Below are 21,277 nucleotides of genomic sequence, written 5' to 3'. Positions count from 1 at the left end.
AATAATGGACATTGGCACAAATGAATGTTAAGAGCGTTTTGGCCTGAGGGACCCTGAATCTTCTCACGGGGTAAAAGTTGAAATTCAGAGTGAAGAATTTGGGTCGGATCAGACACTATTTTCTGTGCATGTCTAACAACAGACTGTTCATAGGGTGTTTGGAGAGATTGGTGTTAGCAAAGTTACAGTGGCAAGAAAAACCTCCCTTTTAAGATGCAGACATCTTGGGCAAAACTAGGCTAATGATGGACAGCCATCTGCCCAGACTGCACCGGGTTTGAATATTGGGATAGAGGGAGATGCAGGAAGAAGATATAGGGACAAAAGCCAAACATTGTATGATTACACAATATGAGGGGCAGCCATTCAGAGGTTTGTGGGTCATGGGTAAATCAGGGATTATTACTTTTAAGAACACACCTGAACTATGTGAAGCAGGCGAGAACCTCTCTGCTGAAGCTAAGAGATACAAAGACCAGACATTGTTCAGAGGCCTAAAGAGGACTTATTAAATTTTAAAATTGCCCCTGCATTCTTCATTAGTCATTGGAAATGGAAGGTAAGGGGGGGTTGATATATTTGGGATTTAATTTCCTCCCTTTTCATATTTAATCAAAAGCCCTCTCCCCCACTTCCTAAATCCTCCCTCTTCTACCTTCCTATATCCCTACCCCACTGTCTACTGCCTGCTATCCATCATGCAATCTGACTTTAATATGCTTTACGGAAGAATATAAGCTATTCATCACACTGTGGCGAGGCCCAGGGCACTGCCATGCTGCACATTTCATAGGCCAGTAAGCCTCAGCAGCAGCACAGGCCAACTGTAGAGCTGCTAATGCCTCTATTTATTCCGGCAAGAAGGCCTGATACAATTCGTCACTCCAGGCCGACAACCCTGACTCTGTGTGACGCCTTTATGGAGCCATGAGTCGCTCCTTAGTAAACAGCTCTCTAGTCACCTGATTGGCCTTCGTGTGGATGGCTTAACGGGTAGATGGTTGCAGAGAGAGATAGAAAAATGATGCATGGTTTTTGGGGAAGTTGAAAAAAAGAAAATGCTTATGAGAGAAAGAAAGAAAATAAGGAAGCTGATAAACTGCAGAACTCTCTCACATCTGTTTATCATTCATTAAATTCATTATCCCCATGACAAATTCTAACGACTGTGGTGATCCCTCGACTTTCTTATCAGTGTAGAGCCACAATGAGGTCTGTATTTGTAGTTTTAAGGAAAGGTCTAAATAAAATCCCCAGATAGATGCCAGTGTTTGCAATTGTTTTGTCCTTTTTGACAAACATAACTGCACCCCCAGCTCCCAAAAAAACAAAAACAAAACAACAACAGTTGATTTAAGAAAGACCATTTGCAGACAACATTTTTTTTGTTATATTTGTCTTAAGCCCTTTGTAACATCTATTAGTGAAAACAATCGATTTGAATCCTGAGCTTTCCCTGATAAAGATGGTCCCAGAAAGCAAAGTCACAAAGATTGAAGTTGAGGTTGAAGATATTTAGTGTTAAAGGGGACTTTGACTCAACTGTTGGGTTCATATTTATAGTTTATGAATGGTTTACAACTACTGGGTCCAGCACCTTGTCCCTCTGAGTATAAATTATTAAACAGTGACACCTAACTTTTCACCTAACACCATAATTAAGTCAAATTTGTATTCAGTACTTTGGTTTATGACCCAAAATCGTAATGGCATTGCTTTTGTGATAATGTTTGAAAGCAATTAATCTTGAAAGAGCTAATTGGATGACTGCAGAGTCTGGAACAATACGTATCTCTAAACCTGACATTTAACATATCAGGCTGACGGTTAAATTCTTTCTGATTTAAAGGTCACATAGTATGCAAAATACATTTAACCATGATTTTCAAACACTAATATGTGTCCCTAGTCTGTCTTTAAAGCCCTAAATGCTGAGAAAAGTCCATTCTCTCCTTCTTCCTTCCTAACAGGCCGTCTTGAGATTCTTCCTTCATGGCATCACAAAGGGCAGTAACCCCTCCCCCAGGTGGGTGACACTCCCACAGCTAGGTGCCCTCTGAGTCTTCCGTCTCGTAAACAATAGGGCATGGTGCAAGAAAGCCCAAACCACCCAAGCCCTTCCAGAGGGGCGTGGTTGAATACAGCTCACTTGCATTAAAGCTACAGAAACAGCCTGTTCTGAGCAGGGCTGAAATAGAAGGGTTCATAGGCATGATAAAATAAAGGATCAGAGTGGATTCTTAACAAGAAACTTCAAAATATGTTTTGGAAGCTCTGAGACTCATTTCAACTTGTTAAAAACAAGTATAATATGTGACCTTTAAAAAGGTGGATGGTTGTGTGGGCCTAGTATCTGTTCTCTACACAGATGAGAGAAAGTTCATACTGAGCACATGTGACAGGCCTGAAAGATACGCCATTGTACCATCTGCTTTCATCTATGAGAGAACGGGGGCCTTTATATATATAAAAACAGCTTACTCATAAATATTTTTAACACACAGGGACATGACTTCAGTCTCCAAGTGAAAACATTCATGAGCGATCAGAAGACCATATAGTCTTTGCTAAAGGCAAGAAGGATGTGGAGGATCACTGGGAAACAGGTCTATGGGGAAAATCTACTCAAATTATAAAAAATACCATTCACACATTGCTTTTAAATGAATGCAATTATTCTTCAAAGCACAATTAGCCCGATGAGGATTCTCATGAGAACAGTATGGTGGATTAAGCGTGTCATCCTGACACTTGTGTAATTTGACAGGGGATTGCAAGGAAACACTACAAGCTAAAGAAGATGTAAGGAGCAGTATATTAATTGACTTATGTTGCAAGGTTCAGCTTCATTTTAGATCTGCAATCAATAAATAGAGTGATTAAGTTAATTACAAAATGTTGTACAATAAAGGCAGACTTGTGAAAAAGAACTGACCTTTGAGCAGTGCTGACACACTTCTTATCACAGATCATCCGAGTTAGAAATTGTCACTTAATAACATCAGTAATCCTTAATGAGAAGATCGGCACTGTTTGACAAATCTGCAGCAGTTTGCTGATGATTTGCGCTAAGAGGACATGTTTGACATAATTGAATAGTGGACTGAAAAATCATGAACGTGTGACCTTGCTCTGTTAATTTCAGCCTTACATCTGAAGCGAAATGCATTGAACTGTATGAACTCATCTGTCCTTTAAGTTAGCATTTTAACTTCTGTAACATTTGTCACTGCACTGTTATGTATAGGTGTTGGATTTGTGCAGATACCGATGTAAACGAGTGATTCCAATGCCAGTAATGGCCACTCGATACTGCCAAAATTCATTATCAGGTATCAACGAGTATGCCATTATATGCACCAATTCGATCTCATAGCCCCGAAAATCAAACACAAAAAAACAACAGCTCAGTACCAGCTGAGAGTGTAACATTATTTAAGGCAAGCAGAATGTCGGCTATCAGTGTTTCTCCACCAACATTATGAATTTCAAACAATTATATTAACTCTAAAGGTATCAGCAGACAGAGAGACGTAAGTATTAAAATTTGTTCTGGTAAGAAAAAGATAGTATCGGATCATCTCTTTTAAAGGTTTCTACACTTTTATCCTCCACTGTTTGACCTCTAATGTTCCCTTAAGTTATTTTAGTTTTTCTCTCACCTTTATTCACATTAAGCCGCCGCCCCCTCTTAAGGGGAAGAGGGAATTTGGGGGAAGGCAATAACCTTACCTGTCTTACTCTTTGACCCTGAACTTGAAAACTATTGATGAGATGTCAGAACTCTTTATTCACAACCTCATCTACTTGTCTAACCAGCCATAATGTGCAAACACACAGAGAAAAAGAGAGAGTGAAGAAGACTAGGCAAGTCCCGAATTTCTGTCGGGAGGTCGTGAGTTCGATAGGCGTCCCAGACGTGTCCTTGATTGTTTTTCACTATAACACACAGACGAGTCCCGAAACCTTATGACTGCCGGACGGGGCTATAATCGTGCTTATAGTTTGTAGTCTGACCTCTGTATCTCACACACACGCACGCACGCACACACACACACGCATACACACACTCACACAATGCTATAACTGCTATAGTCTAGAGCTCTGTGTCCTGGACTGACCTGAGTATAGTCTGATGATCCCTATTTTTTAATGATTAGCAGTCTTTAATGTCCTTTCTATTCAATACAAACCCTTTGTTGAGCCAAAATGTGTTTGCTGGATGACTGGCCTCCATGACTGAAAGGACATGGTAACAGTGCAGAAAGTTAATCTAACCAATCCTCCATCATCATTAGTGGAGGCTGTGGAGAGCAGAGAGGGTGGGCAGACAAGCAGGGTGGCACCTGTAGCCCACTCCAGCTGTCCTTTGGCCTTAGCCCTGTTCTGATTTACTCTCATAGATTAGCTGTCACAGGAGATGAGGCGATCTGTCAGGGCGTCTGCCCACAGGCTTCATGAAATAGAGAGGATATAAAGAGCAACATGTGACTTGTGGTATGATGATTCATTTATTATGTTTCTTAAGAACTCTTGCTAACATACCTCTCATTTTCTCCTCTTGTTGATCAGTCCTTTTTCACCACACACTTTGAATGAAATTCTATGATAAACTTGCGTCTATGTTGTCTGCACAGTGTGTGCCAGAAGTTAATGGCCACTTTTGAACCTCTTCCAGACAATGTGAGAAGCCAAGTGCTGTGTGTGTCTAGTTAGGAGAGCAGTCTGTATTTACAGCCACAGCTTTCCTCTGCTGAAATTCTGCCCATAGAGGTTAATATGTGCACCCAGGCCATTAAATCCTATGACATATTAGACCTCAGAGCAAGAACGGTAAACACAGCCGACTGGAGAGAGGACAGAGACACTGGCTGATCAATAGAAACAGCATTTGCTTTCATTGTTTTTCCTCCTCTCAGCAGAATCACCAGCAGAAGCTGCTAACTTCAATTAGGGCGGGTCTGCTGATGGTGTCTTGGGTGGACAAGGGATTAGATTTTGAAATAAAAGGGGTGGGGGAGAGAGGGAGAGGGAATAATGGAATTAAAAAAAACTACAAACTGGATAATGTGAGTTTCAAAGAAATAGAGCGAGAAAAAAAAATCACCAAAAAGCAAAGAATAAAGTCAGCAGAATAGAGGCAGCATCTTTTGTGAACCCCTTGATGGATAATGTGTAGACCATCTATTGTACTGTTTGTCCTCTCTCAGCACACATATGTTTACACCCAACATATAGAAATAAAATGTATACAAATTAAGCTAAACTGAATCTTTACTTCAAATTAAATTGAGCTAATTTGGTAATCATTTAACTAAAGTAAGGGACAGTGCAAGTGCAATTTTCTAGGGCAGGACAGAACAGCTAGCAGTTACTTCAAATGCAAACGATTAGGTAATTAAAGAAGATGATGAACAGATCATCTTCAAGCCACAACTTCTGGAACAAAAGAACAAACAAAGCCAATACAGGAGTCCCAATAGACCCCTTAAATTGAAATAAACATTTGTAAAGCCTGCTCTACAGCTCATTTGCCCATTCGTGATCCCAGTAAAGAAGCTGATTTAGGGGAATAATTTGTGCTGCCAGTTGTTTTTCCACAAAAACATTTACAAGAAAATATTGCTGTTGTAACAAACTGTCCCAAAATCTGTGCTTCTTTTATCAAAGCAACGCTGGATTGCTACCTTGGTTAGCTAACAAGCTAACGAGACAGCTAATAAAATACAGTATAAGAACACAGATTTGATCACTTTTAAGCTTTAATAATGTAGCACTGCTAACCCCTCACCCTCCTCTCCAGCTTAACCCTCTCCTCGGAAAAGTGGCTCAGATGAAACAAGGTGGTGATGAACTACTTTAAATGCCAAATCACCAAATACCAATGAGGGACATCCTGCTGGCTATATATTATTTGTATGTAATCGGTTTTTTATCCAGTCTACAGGAGGAACAACTAGGTGTCTCCTAAATGAACTTTAGATGAGGTACATTTATTTCGTTAAGTTTCATGCTAGGAGTGAAATTTAAATTAATATCAACTGAGCAATTTCTATTGAAGTGTTGGAAATGGTAAATGGACTACACTTGTATACACTTCTCTACTCTTCTGACTAGTCAAAGTTGCTTTTACGCTACTTGCATTGACAACACATTCACAAACTGATGGCAAAGGCTCTTACTTTGAGTACCAAACTACTCATCAGTACAACTATTTCATTCACAGACCACTGGCAAATTGTGATTTAGGTTCTGGCCTTAATACACTTATATGTGGCTGCAGGAGCTGGAGATCAAACCCCAGAACCTCTGGCTGAGAGATGACTCACTCTACACTGAGCCACAGCCGATCTGTGATGTCAGACTGTGATAAAGCCTAAAGCCACGAGCCTGAACTAGAGATTAGGATTAGGGTCTGAGGAGGTCTGGTTAACTCAATTCTTCACACAGTCAATTATCAAACTTGTAGTCTTCATCTTAAAGAGAAGCTGGCTCCAGTGACATCAATTGAGGTTATTTATCACATTTTGTGAAGCCCCACCTGAAGACACAGAAGGCTTATTTAACATGTGTGTCATTGTACTCCTCCTAAAGAGGAAGTAGCATTACATGTGTGGGAGTAAAAGGATAATGTGAGAAGAAGAAGCCCGTTTAATGACCTGGTTGGACTTGCGGTGCCTGAGCTGAGCGTGATCCAGCTTTGAGTGAGTATTTATTAGCACCAATGCATGCAGACACACACAGAGCTGTATCTGACAAAGCTATACGAGCCATCGTCCCACGTTTCTGCTGTAATTTTGAGCCCGGGAGTTCCAGCACGTCCAACACGTCCTGCTTCTCTCCCAACATGCATGCTTGGGTGAGACGGGGGGCTGGTTAGAGCGCTCACAGTGCCTATTACTGCTGAACAGGCACACCTGACCCTCCATAAATTTGCTGCTTGCTTTGCCGCTCATTTACAATGCTAAACAAGTCCTGTCTGTTTGCATGTCAGTCCTTTTACTTCACCTCCCTTTCTGTCGCTTTCTCATCATGCTTCTCCATCCTTTTTTTTTCAGCGAAGTGAAATGATCTTTTTCATCACGTGTGTCCACAGCCAGCTCCTCTCTGTGATTTGATATTCCTGTCTTATCTTGTGGAGCGATATATGACCACCGACTTTCATAGAAAGACACAAAGCTCCCACACGTAAGATCCCAAACACTGTTAAGAGTTGCAATAACAAGAAGAGCGTTATGAAAAGATGAAGAGGATAACCTCTGGAAGAAATTTTAATGTGAGGTAATATCTCCAAACAAAAGCTCCATTATGGGACTTTCCTTGGCAAAAGGTACAGAAGCTACTCTACTTTTTTTGTCATATAATAATGGTAAAGATTCAACACATTGCAATGTTGAGCAAATCAAAAATATAATTTTGTGGTTGTTTTTTGTTTTAAAGGAAAACAGTCTTAATGTATCTGAAATCTCAAACATTTACATGTGATAAGTGGTCATTTCATTTAAAGTGATAACCAAAACAAAGAGGCTTTCAACCAAAGCAAGAAAAGTCGTTTTTTTTTAAATTATCTGGGTAAGTGTTAAGATTCTGTAAAGCTGGGAGTGCGTATGTGTCAGCAATGCACATTTTAAATTTTAGAAGACAAGGCTGTGATCGTCAACTTAAAAAAAAAAATACTCTACTCAATCTTCTCTGGCAATGCGGCAGAGGTTAATACTTTTTAATACAAGATGTATCTCTCCACTTAACAAGACATTTTTAATGAATGGGATAAAAATACTGAAAAATAATCAATGTCTTATAAACAAATGTACTGACCAATTATGTAAGTTGGCTCTGATGGCTGTGCCAACAACACACAAGTAATATCAGAATTTGGAAGATTGTTTCTTTAAAACATGTTTTTAATTATTTTTTTCACATTTGTAATTTTGAATAAAAGATCAAGGGCTGGATTAAGGTCCTTATCGGGCCTGAGTTCACCTCACCTTTCATCTGTCCAAGCATTGAGTACCCTGACACAAACTAATGTCCTGCATAATCTCTCTCCCAGCAGGACACCTCCCTGACCTTTCTTGTGCTGTTGTTGGACTGCCTGTAGGAATGTGAGCGTGTGTGCTGCTTCCTGTGTGCCCATTAATTGACATGTTGGCACAGTGCCCCACTGCCATAATGAATCTAGGTCAAACTTAGCCGCTGTACTCTCATACACACATGCATACACACAGAAAGACTTTGGTGACCTTCATCTTGGCTCATCTCATACAACCAATTTGCTTAAACTATTTGATTTTAAAAGACATAGAAGAGTATGTGGTATTTTACCTATCTATTAGAGTAGATAATAAGATGTAGAGAGGACTAGAGGAAAGGACAATGCTGGTTAAATTGCCTGTATGGGGACTGGGTGCCAGGGGAGCTCAAGGACAGCCTAGTTAATGGGACATTACACACATGACAGGGAAGAAAGGAAATGGGGCGGATGTTTAATAAAAAGATGAGTGACAGGCGAGAGACCCTTTGCATGTGATGGAAAACTACCATTTGCGATTAACGAATAAATGCAAAGACATGTAGATAAAAAGGCTTAAGGGGTGAGGAACTGAGCATACCAATCACTTACCTTAACGGCTTCGCTGTATAGGCATACTGATGTGTTCCTTTAACTGTTTGTTATGAAGTCTTTAGTTTTTATCAACATTTTCTATCTGAGCTGTTGTCTCTCAGTTTGTTAGTCCTGCTGCGGCTGCCAACCTGGATCCCAGGCCACATCGGGATGTCAGCACTCACTCGTCAGATGAGAGAGTCTGTGTGACACTTCTGCCCTACTTCCTTGGGACTTGACCTAGCAGCACTTGTGTGTGTGAGAGCGTCTGGGGAAGGACATATGCAGAGTGAGAATGGCCCCCGGCTGACCAGATGCACGGCTGTTACCTTCTCTGCCCTTCAGACAGTGACGTTTGTATTCTGTACATGTGTGTGGACCAAGTTGTTCGGAGGGTGAAGAGAGGTTGAATGAGGTTAACGAACAATACTAGTTTATTAATAAGCATATTTTATCTCAGTAAGACACTTTACTACCAACTGTACAACTGTAACTCTACTGTATAAAAAGATTTCCTACCTTCCAGGCATCCACTTGCAAATCACAGCTGCATTTAATTTATACTTTATTGATCCCGTGAGGGGGAAATTAGTTTTTACACTCTGTCTAGTAAACATGCTACATAAACATAGGCTGAAATACACACACATGCACAAACAGGATCCTATGGACATGCACTAATGGAGAGGACTCAGGGTGGGGGGGCTGCCCACGGTGGGTGCTCCTGGGCTGGTGGGGGGGGCACTTCGGCAGTGCTCACGTGGACTGGCATCTCTCCAGCTACCAGACCAATTTCCTGGCTTGGTCCGTGCCGGGGCTTGAGCCGGCGACCCTCCGATTCCCAACCCGAGTCCCTACAGACTGAGCTACTGCCGCCCCACTTTCATGATAGTATGTCTGTTTATTCTACCTACAGGGTTTAGTTTTTCTGTCAAATTGAACCTTACATCTTCTAAAACTGTTTTAAACTATACAAATTTTCCATTTTCAGTTGATTAGTTTTCTTTTTAAGGCATTTGTGTGTTCTCTGTAGTTCTCGTCATGTGTACTTGGGAAACTTTTTTTAAACGGATGAAAACACCTAATTTAGTTACATGTGTAATGCATGTTTATTTTGTGTGACCACAGATCATTTTTTAAGTATTTCTAGTTTCTTTTGTTTCCAGTTTGAGTTGTATGCACCAACAAGAGACAGCTTCCTGAAAATCATCTCGTTTGGTGGACCCGCTATAGAATACCATAATGTACATTTAGCAAAAACGAATAAAGAACCCAAGTGAAAAACACTTTGCAAGCTTATTATGATACTGGTTGGGATGTATGTACATGTTATATTAAATGAATGTAAAAAGTTTGTGTGCAAACTGACAAGGGTGCGAGTCAGATTGTCTGTTGGTCAGTAGGTGTATGATAGGAAACATTTCCCAGTAGAGAAATTCTCAGAGTGGCTCCCAGGAATACGTTACGCTTAAGGCTCTGTGTGTAGGTTGTGGAGGTGCATCCTGAGCGATGAGCACCACATTGGGGAGCTGCAACCTCAGCAATGCTAAGCGACAGAGAGGATCCATCATCAAGGACAGCCGAGGAGCTGTGGAGCTGCTGGTCTACATGAACAGACAGACATTCAGCTTAGTACCAGCTCATGGAGACATACACAGCTTGCGTGCGCTTGTGTAAGGCAGCGCATACCTTCAACCACAAGGCCATCGTAATCAATCGTTCTGTATGAGAGCAGGCTAGTCCAAATGGATGAAACCCTTCATGCTGCACTGCATCCCTCCATATGTACCGAGCTGTCTAACTGCTTCCAAGAACCATGAACATCACACCATTTCACCTGCAACCTGTATCCAGAAGCAGCTCAGACACAATGTAAGGGAAGCACATTTCCTGAATGGAGCAGGGACTCTATGGAGGGAACAATCCACATTTAAATTGCCCGTTTAAAAGCACAATAGGAGCACACTTAACGAACAAAAAGAAAGCAAGGTTATACTGGAAGTTGCAGTTCAGTCACTTTAATTGAGGTGGTGACATCTTATTTCTCTTAACTTATATAAAGTATCATATGTGACCAATCAGAGGTGAAGGAGTTAAAATGTTTAGCTTTAATACCATTAACTCTTTATGTTAAGAGAGGTAGATTGTAATGAGGTGTTGTTGTCTGTCTCATGAATTCATAGATTTCTCAATGGAGCTAGAAGAGTGGCAGTAAAAAAACGCACACAGAACCAGAAGAGGATCTTGAAAACTGTGGCGACTACGTGCAGAGGAAACCTCTATTCTCAAAATGTGATGAGGGATCTGATGACTGTATTGGTGAGATATGCTGAAATGGGTGCCATTAGCCCTTACACTACCCTATTTTTGTCCCATAGAGGAGAAATACGATGTTGATTGAAGGCAATATGGTTCTGACATGTAGGGAAACAACATGGCACATTGAACACATATAGCGATTACATATAGCCCTCCACCATGATGAAGGTAAATGGGTGCACAGTGTGTGAAAAGTGGAAAGAACAGGGGGCAATGTACCGTCCTCCACATTATAAAGGTTTCCAAAAATGATCATGGTCAGTATTGTGTGTACAATCTGGTTTCTAAAGTCAGCCAAGGTTCACTCAAAGTAGATGAGTGCTCCAATCATGCTTAGGAACTATAAGAATTCACAAAGAAGTAGATAGAAATATTGTATTGTTTTATCAGCAAATACTGAAAAACCTGCTTAAGAATTAAACTCTAAAAAACATGAGACCGCCCTAAAAGGAGTCACATTACAAACTTCACTACAAATAAGTGTAACCATTTGCAAGGTTGAGGTTTAAAAACATATTTGATAGAAATGTTTTATTTTCCAAAAATGTTGGCTAGTGTGAAAAACAGGGGTCATCTTTATTTTTCATAATAAATATAAACTTTTTCACAGTTTAACAATTACATTGGACAATTATCATACAAACAAGGAAGTAGAAGCGCACTGATTGGCCACAAAACAATCTACCACCACAATGACAACGCCTCAGAGAGGAAGAGAGAGAGATTAACACTGGCATAAAGTTCAGAGGGTTAACTTACAAATCCTCTGCCTTGATTTTCCTCGTAAATATCTTTTTTTATTGAAAAAAAATAAACCAGAAAATTAAAAAACAAAACAAATGTATCCCTTAAAGGCTGACAACAGTTGTCCTTCACTGGAGAGTTTGAATCCCCAGGCAGTCATGCAGACACTGCAGTAAGTGAAAAGGGGGAGAGTTGCTGGTACTCTACTGCTCCCTAGTGTGAGCCCGAGGAATGGTTAAGGTAACTCGAAGGCATTCAAAGAAATTCAAGGATTGTAGTGACTGAACCCAAAGCCAGTGTGGTGTAAATAAAGGCTGTAAATAAACAAATAAAGGCTGGTGAAGCACTAAGCTTTTTAAGTAACTTGACGATACTTCTGTTGTGAAGTGAGCCCAAGTCCCACTAGTCAGCCCTTTATCTCTCCTTGCCTTCTTCTCTCGCTCCCACGTCTTTCTTCTCAGCCAGCTCCGGGGCCTGTTCAGGTACATTAAGTTCTCTCCTGAGCTGAGTGTTTTTTTTGTGCATATTAAAAAGTCTTAGAGGATCTGTTCTGTGCTGGAGGCAGAGATGTCGAGTAGTCTCCATGCAGCGTACGGGTTGAGCTCCTCCTGGTCTCGACACAGAGCCCACACGTACATCATCCTGAGCACTTTTTCCTGGAGGGACAAAAACAGATGAGTACACTTATCTCTTACGATCCAATTCTTAAATCACCGTGAACCATCGAGGCCCACACACACATCAAATCTAATTGAAGAGACATAAAATATAAACATCTTTTTAATTATAAAATATTTGAGTTAGCTTTGCCCAGTCATCCACATGTCTCATTTGTCTCTAGAGCTTAGAGGGAGAGGACTAACAGTGAGAATACTGTCGAGTATATGGGCAGAATCTGTCATAATATGTACAGACATTTGGATTTATCTGATAAAACACAGAAGAATAGTACATCCATTTATAATCCTACTGGAGGATGTATTTGATGTGAATGCTGGGCATATGCCAACTGCTTGATACTGAGTTGATACTCTGACTTCTAAACCAATCACAGATGTCCCTGAGGAGCTCTGATTGGACAGTGCTGCCAATTTACAACCATTAAACCAGTGAGTTTTAGAAAAACAATCCCTGTCCTAACAGTCAAAGTCACTTAATGTCTAATATTCTGCACAAAAGCCTCATGTTTTTTTTTTATACTGGTTGGGTTTTAAGATTCTGTTCACTTTAATCAAATATCAGATTTTAGCATCTCAAGGATTGTTTTCTCCCTGAAGCTGGTGTTTTTGTTCATATGTGTGTGTTTCTTACAGGGTCTCCCTCCACCACCTCTCCTTTGGTGTTTCGGACCACCATGACTAACTGAGCCTGGAAGGTGATGATCAGCACTGGACCCTGGTCCATCATCTTCCCCATGGCCAGCTGGAAGAGAGGATATATGCAGAAAACACTGTTCTTATACAAAAACATGATATTTTTATTGCATAACAAACACAAGCATCAGTTAGAAGGACTGAACAGTTTGAGCCAAACATAAAGAACAAAATAGTTCTTCAGTGTCTAGTCCCTCAGACCAAAACTTTCACTAACAAAAAGTAATCAAAGCAGTATAGTTGATGTGTTGTACAAAGGCTCATGCCTGAGTTTACTAAATACCAAGTTTAGATGTCCACTATCATGATTATATTTGCTTATGTGGATACTTTTTACTGAGAAAAAATGTTTAAAATAAATCACAATTAGTTAACGATCATTAATATTAACAGGTCATATTATGAGGTGGAATTGAACGTCTTGAGTAGTGAAGTCTGGAGTGACTTACATCAATATTGTCAATGTCCAGGATATTAGAGTGGAACTGCAGTCCCATGGCCTTGGCTTGCTGAATGGGGTGAGCCAGTTGGCTGTAAGTCTACTCATCCATCATGGAGATAAAGAAGATAACATTATTACCAGTGTAACATATAATACATTATTATAATAAAATATATATATTTATGCAGACTGCACTGAGGAGCGATGAACTCTTGCTCACACTATCGCCAGCACAGGGACATCGTAGGCATCAAGGGTTAAACTGTGATGTCACAGTCATACAGAAATACATAGACAGCTAGAAAATTCGTCCTTGTATCGGCTGGCGTCTTCTACTCATCCTTATAAGTTTGATTTTAGACTGACGCTCCGCAGCACTTCAACTTTGATGTGGGACAACTGAGCTTGTTTGGATGTTACCGTCTACTTGATCAAAAAACAGCGTTACTACTGAAAAACTATTTGATATAAAAAATAAAAAAAACAGCTGATTGCCATCAAGCTACTGAAAATGTAGTTAAACTACCAACGTCACTATTTGCAGTCACTGTCACTAATTCATGCAGATCTACCTACTTTAAAGTAATATGTGCACCAACGTGCTTTTTGGAATGCTAATCACTGTTATTAAATATCTAAGCAAAAAATCTGCTTTCAGCTCAGAGTCTGTGTATATAAAAAAAAAAAAAGGTTTTACCGCTTCATAACACCAATCCTTCAGAACCTCCAGCTCCCCCCTGATCATCGCCTGCATGGACACAGAACAAACATTGGCTTTAACCACTCCATGGAGACATCTGAGAGGATACATCAGTGCATACGTTCACAGGTTTACTTGTGTTGTAGCTTTGATCATTATTGTGATAGTTGTTTTCATTTTCAGAATAAGGTATTTGAAATGTGTGATCTGCCACATCTGCAGCAAGTCAATGATGCATTAAATAAAAACATAACATGTCACTAACAAACACTCATCTATCAATCCAAAAATGATCATAACAGAATAAACAGAGCAACATTTTTAGGCAGGCCAACGTACCTCGAGTATATTGGGGATGATGTCTCGTTCACACTGCTTGAGGAAAGAGTCTTTGTCAAAGGATGGGTCCGCCTTCAAGATCTCCGTCAGTACTTCAGACATCTCAGTCTTTGAAAACAGCCCACCTGAATACCCATGAACACACCGACACCGTAAATATACAAAGACAATCACAGAACGCCAACAGGATTCTGATGTTTACTGAATTGTTTATGGTTTCAAAGTCAAAGTAGAGACGTTGAGTGGTTAATCATTTTCTTCTTTGGCCAAAACTTCACAGGTAAATTAAACAATAAGTGTTGAAATTACAGATTTTTTTCTCTTCTAGAGGAGATGTGATTATAGGACACAAGAAGAAATATGAAAAGTCTAATGATACAAGTGTCTTAAATGTAAGAAAAATGTTGAACAGAAGTGTATGATACATGTTTTAAAATGTATAGATAGTTCTAAATACTTCTAAAGAACAAATCACTTATATTTAAAGAAGGCTTCTCACCAGGGACAAAGGAACCAGGGGTGCTGAGGGTGCTGTCAGCGCCCCCTAAAATCAGGCTAAATAAAAACCATCAGCCTATGAAGTTTAAACTTATCAGTTATCAGAGGTCAGTTATTAGTTAGGCAAAAGCATTGGGACAAGGTCGCAATGCGTGTGTGCGTGTATGGGAGTGGGTTCCTTACCGAGCGCCCATCCTTCTTATTAGGCTACAAGTATCTTGTGTTTATTTTAAATCAAGCTAACCTTGTCTGCTCAGCTTAAGTAAACTAATCAGTGTGTTTAATACAGACTTTCAAACTGGAGGTCTCTCACCTATGACATCAGTCATCTTTTCAGTGACAGCACGAGATGCTCTGATGAGCGCGTTGTCACTCTCATCATACTTCATCTTCATCTCAAAGAACCCTGCAGTGAACAGAAAAAAAGACAAACTGAGATTACAAGGACGTTCAGAAATAAATCTTACATTAACAAATCTTTTCAAAATCATTTTTTTTATATGCAGTGAGCAGCCACAAGTTTTGATGTCAGAAATATGAGTCCCACAAAGCCTGTTGTAAGAAAATGTATGAAATGACAATACTAAAAAGTAATGCTCAGCTAAATGCTCCTTTTCCACTATGCTGGCTGATTGAAGAATCATGACCAGACAAATACATCTGAACACACACTCATATCTCTGCATCAGACTTACACAGAGACACACACAAAACATGCACAAGTGTCAGGGCAGGACAACAATGTAAAACTTTCCCACAAGACAGCTTCACTTCTGCAACAAGCAAAATGACACCCGGTACCTGAAACTTATGTTCTTCTGAATCTGAAAACAGCAGTCTCCTACTGCATTTAATATAAAGCCTTTCATTAGCGGATTAACTGTTTTAGTAACTTAATAAAACTGACAAATTTTTATCGAGGGGGGCTAGAACCAAGCGTTACATGCGGCTAATGCTACAGCTAACAGGAGGACGTAGGAGAAGCCGCGTTTCTGCGGACTTTGAATTTTTGCACATAGATGTGCCTTAACATGCACAGGACACTTGGAAAACACACTAAAGAGCATATAAAACCAGAAAAAGCATAATATGGGACCTTTAAAGAAGAAGAAAAAAAGATATATGCTGCATCTTACAGTAAAAAAAGTAATGTAATGGTTCTCAGTATTTGGGGCAGAGAAAATGTGTTGATGCTGCAATGTATAATTCAAATCTGACGACTTAGTGCCAAGTCCCCACTGTAACATAGATTATCGTGTACACCCGTCTATATCATCCCTTAAGTCCCTGTACAGACCAAAGTATGGCATTGGGCCTGGTTGCTGGAAGTGCCAGCTCACTTCCTGAGCGCTGCTGATATGCCTTTGAGCAAGGCACTGAACACACAACTGCTCAGGCACTCCTTAATGTGTAGCCCCTCATTCTCTCCATTAGTGCATGATCAAAGGATCCTGTTTGTGTGTTTGTGCGTGTGCGTTCCTGGCCTGTGTGTGTAGCATGTTGAAAAAACAAGAGTGTAAAATTTGAATTTCCCCTCTGAGATAAATGAAGTATGTCTCTCTAAACTCTTTCTATAAAGAGCCTCAGTAGATAAAGTGCTTTGGATTCATTTATCTGTCTCAATTCCACTTATGACTAATATGCCACAACAGATGCACATGTATTGACGGCCTCTGGTTTGATGATGTTTACTTCTATATAGCTCTTCAATGCAACAGGAAACCACTGGTACACTCATTTAAATGAGAGAATGACTTGAAGTAAACAGCAAAGGATGCAGAAATAAAGAGGCAAGTTAGATCTTACTGTTGAAGACTGCATTGTTGTCTTTGAAGTCCTTCCACTGCTGGTACCATTTTGAATCTTTATGGAGCACAACACCCATAGCCTCCCTGAAGAAAACACAAAATAAAGTTTAAACAACAGACTGAGACATAGAGGCTTTTCTTACACAGTGCGTAATTCAGGAACTATTTAACAAACATAAAGGAAAGCCTTTCAAGGAAAACTTTGCCAAATGCTGCTCCTCTTTTTTTTTCCTTTCTTGGGAGTATGCTTTACTTGTCAACCTTTAATTTTTCCGTAACTGTAGTTGAGGTGATGTTAAAACTTCTCTTGCAACCGACCAAATGGGATTCCAAGCTCTCACAGCTTTTTAGCTTCGAGTGGGTTTCATTTACTGTATTTAATAGTGACAGCAAGTAGTTTATTTCATGCTGCTTTAAATAGAAATCTTTACAAATGAAAACAAATATATAATGAGGAATCACAACAAGAATGATTAGCCTTAATTAGGCTTTATATGTGTTTCTAGCTGACACTGATCATGACAGGTGTCCCCCCCCCTGTGTCAGGGCAAAGTTTAGGGAACTCACGTACTCGTTCGCTTCAAAGACCTTGCTGTCGTCCCCGGCCCCCTTGGAGGAGAACTCGCTCCTCTTCCTGAGTTTGGCAGGAGGTCGATAAGGGCCGGTGTGACCCAGGTCACCAATCTCTTTCTTGACACTCTCCATGCCCTGATATCAGATGAAACACAAATAGGTTAAATTAATCAGGAATAACATTACAAGGACTTTTTCTCTTTTTTTAACAAGATTTATTTTTGCGCTTTTTGTGCCTTTAATGGAGAGATAGGACAGCGGATAGAGTCGAAAATCAGGGACAGAGAGTGGGGAATGACATGCGGGAAAGAAGCCACAGGTGGGATGTGAACCCGGGCCGCCCGCTTGAGACGACAGCCTCCATACATTGGGCGTGCGCACTAACCATTGCGTCACCAGCGTCCCTAGGAGGACTTGTTCTCTTTACCTTCTAATCTATGTATTAAAAGTTCAAAACAATATCCCTATCTTCATATAAAACATCGAACATTGTACAACATTTGTTTAAGAGTTGAACTGACTCCATACCTGTGATATTGCTTTGAATGCACCAGTTTTCCCCAGCTTCTCTCCACTCTTTGTGACATTCTCTGCTGAAGTCTTCGCTGTTTTGGCTGCTTCCTCCATTCCCTCCATGAATTTCTTCCCAATTTCTGTACGACCAACCTCCCCCAGCCCCTGTCCACACACAGAGACACAAACACAACTTGTTAGCATGGGAAATAAATCAACTTAAATATCACATATATCATAGGAAGAAGGCCATGTCTGATTATGACACTTAAAAGTTTACCTCTTTAACTGTCTCAGAGATGTTTCCGAGCTTCTTCTTGAGAACCTCGGAGGTCTTTACTGTTTCAGACTCTATCGTTTTCTAGAAAAGAGAAAGCAGTGAAAGGTAATTATAATTAGCTAATAAAAAAAACTAAACAAATGTAAGAATAATACGTACATATTTCCTTCGTGCTTGCGTCAATGCGTCTGACTCTTCCAGTTTTTTGGCCTCATCCCGAAACTTCTTGATGTTTTCTTTCATTTCCTTGTTCTTGTTTAGCTCCTGTTTCAGGTTGTCCAGAAACTCCCCAAAAAAACCTTTTCTTCCACCACCTCTTTCCCCTGACATATACCTCACCTGCGGACAGGGAATCTGAAGCACCTTGTTGATAAAAAAAAACAAAAAAACACAAAAATTATAAATGACTGTAACTATTATATCAATATTACATTTATGTTCATTACATTACTTAGTCAATCAACCCTGCAAAGGTCTGTTCTACTTCCAAAGATGTCTTGAGAAAAATTTTGTAGGAAAGAAACCGATAACGTGCCAAAGACAGCAGAAGCACTTTTTAAAGAAGGACATGCAGAGTAGTACTTTTTCCCCACACGCTGGTGAGTTAGCATGTGTGCTTGCTTGATAGGTTTAATATATATCAAATATCAAAGCAAATGTCTTCTCGTGAAATATGACTATTACCGATTATGCAGCGAAAAAACCCTACTTTTATTTTTTGCAAAGCGCTCTTTTCCCTACTCCTATATCAAAAGCATTCTGAAATGTCAGTTTATTATGCAAAGCTTTTATTCCAATACAACCAAATGCTGCTGTACATTCTGTCTTCATGATGGCTATACAGTTAAAGAAAGAGGTGTTTCTTCAATTGTTATGTCATTTTTCTGAATGTTGCTGGTGTTACTGTTTAATTTTGCACAGCATTATCAATAAGGGTAGACTGCAGGAGAAAATTACAAATATTTTTAACTTACAGAAACGACTTCACCCAGTTAATATCATACTTGGTATTGCTCCACCAGGAATAGAGAAGGAAGGGGACAAATATTTGTACAAAGTAATTGTATTTATGCATGGAAGTTAACAGTGGAAGATATTAAAGAAATGGAAAGAATTACGTATAGGCTAAGAAACAGAGAGGGTTAATTCATGTGTTACTGGAGTAAATGGATAAAGGAAACAGATAAAGTGGAATAATAACAGGTATGTAAATTAAATTATATTAAATTAAGAGAGTAGTGAAGGAACAACCCGACCCCCCTCCCCCATTCTATTTACTTTTATTTTATTAATAATATATATTTTTTTATTTTATTATTATTTTTTGTTCTCTAAATCTTAATTTAATTATCTTTTCTCTCTTCGTACCTTTTCATCTATTTTTATTTTATTTCATGTTGTATTCTTGTATGTTTATATATAAAAAATGTGCCAGGATGAACAAAATTTGTGATGAAATACGACAACTTGTAATGAAGTAAAACAGCCTGCAATAAAGTATTTTAAAATAAATAAAATAAATAAGGGTAGACTAAATTACAGAGCCCTATCTGAATAAAATGCAATATTGGCAACAAAAATGTGTTTATATTGTTGGATTACTGTTTCATCGAAGAACACAGAAACAACTCTGCTGCTGGAGTTGTCATAAACATCATAAAGCGTCTCCTCAGATGAGGGATATTTTCAGAGAGCTTTGAAGCACAACTTCAGGTTGATAAAGGTGTGGTGATGTGTATCTCTTACCTGTGAGGAGCACGTGAGGAGCCCACGTATCCTGTAGACATTTGGCCCTTTGTAAAGAGGCAGGTAAGAGGAAGGAAAGGCCACCAAGCCTCTTCTTACAGATATCTAGATATTACGGACATAGACATAAAAAAATTGCCATTGACAGTCATGCATCACATTAACTTTTCATACTTTTATAAATGTCATTTACATGTCTGCGTATAATATGACACAGCGTTGGAAAAAAGGAAAGCATTAAGCGAAAGAAGAGGCATAAATGCAAAGTTGGATAGAAAATAAAACTACACAGCTACATCATAAGAGAGTTGACCTTTAACGTGGAAAAAGATTTCGCTGAGCACTTCTGAGTTCAAACACCGGCAGGACATTATTCACAGAGCTAACTCAGCTAGCTAACCTTCTGCAAGCATCGTGGCGAGCACACACTTCGTGACGTTTGCAACCTTGGGATGAAGCTTGTTATTCAGACGCCTCTTTTACATTCTAGTTTATTTGATACTCGGGAATTCCACGCGCTCACATATTACAGAAAAGTTACCAAGCACTCACCTGATAACACTGACACAAGGGGGCCGCCATCTTGAATGTAGCGCCTATGACCTTCTTCCGGTTGTGATGGCTCGTGACCTTCCATTTCCACGAGGGAGGGACTTCAGGTACCTCCATAAACCATATACCTTCACACAGTGCTCGGATAAGCAAGATTTTACTGCCTTTTTTTGCCGGATGTGCTCCATCGCACTACGGGCAACATTTTGCAAACTTTGTTAAGTCAAGGCAACTTTATTTTTAAAGCTCATATTTCAGCAACAAGTCAATTCAAAGTGTTTCACACAAGTGAGAACAAGCATCATGACAAAGGGGAGAAGAAGTGAGTTAAAAGAGGACATTTAAAAATCAAAGAAAAGATCATATTAAAACATCAAAAGCTGAAAATACAATAACACAGTTTTAAACAGTCCGTCTTTGTAACCTGCTACTGGATGCTTTGATTTCCCCTCTGGATCAATAAAGTATCTATCTATCTATCTATCTATCTATCTATCTAGTCATTTAGTTGAAACGGAAATTTAAATAATTCATTTAATAACGTTAACATGTGAGTTTTTCTTGATTTCATCTTGATTTGTGTCATCTATGTTGTTATGTTAAGCCAATTAGTTGTTTTTCTAAACTGAACCAGTGGTTCATGTGGATTTATCAGATCATTCACTTTGAGTTAGCTAAACCTTGGGAATGATAAGACCTTTGGAGGTGAGATGAGTAAGTCCAGTGCAACATACTGAGTGTTGTCCCTGTGTCAAGCTGAGTCAGCCCAAAGTTGTCAAGAGTGC

General features: G+C 39.6%; 1 protein-coding gene across 1 annotated transcript; it reads right to left on the bottom strand.

The window, feature by feature from the left end:
* Positions 1–11,422: 11,422 nt before the first annotated feature.
* Positions 11,423–20,591, bottom strand: timm44 (translocase of inner mitochondrial membrane 44 homolog (yeast)). The gene is made up of 13 exons (XM_020638949.3): positions 20,493–20,591; positions 19,941–20,045; positions 18,354–18,557; positions 18,195–18,275; positions 17,930–18,079; positions 17,400–17,536; positions 16,827–16,912; positions 15,334–15,426; positions 14,523–14,647; positions 14,181–14,231; positions 13,491–13,580; positions 12,980–13,090; positions 11,423–12,324 (listed from the first exon to the last, which is right to left on the bottom strand). The coding sequence occupies exons 1-13, from the start codon at positions 20,520–20,522 to the stop codon at positions 12,205–12,207; spliced, it is 1,383 nt and encodes a 460-aa protein (XP_020494605.1). The 5' UTR covers positions 20,523–20,591; the 3' UTR covers positions 11,423–12,204.
* Between the last annotated feature and the right edge of the window lie 686 nt (positions 20,592–21,277).

This window comes from Labrus bergylta, chromosome 6, assembly GCF_963930695.1.
Source record: "Labrus bergylta chromosome 6, fLabBer1.1, whole genome shotgun sequence".
Classification (NCBI taxonomy): domain Eukaryota; kingdom Metazoa; phylum Chordata; class Actinopteri; order Labriformes; family Labridae; genus Labrus; species Labrus bergylta.
Note: the sequence above shows the minus strand (reverse complement) of the source record. Positions and strands in the feature narration are given on the sequence as shown.

Coding starts and splice junctions, on each gene's coding strand:
- timm44 (XM_020638949.3), bottom strand. CDS start 20,522: ATGGCGGCCCCCTTGTGTCAGTGTTATCAG. Junction 18,558..19,940: donor TCCTCACGTGCTCCTCACAG/GTAAGAGATACA, acceptor TTTATCAACAAG/GTGCTTCAGATTCCCTGTCC. Junction 14,232..14,522: donor TCATCCCCAATATACTCGAG/GTACGTTGGCCT, acceptor GTGTCCATGCAG/GCGATGATCAGGGGGGAGCT.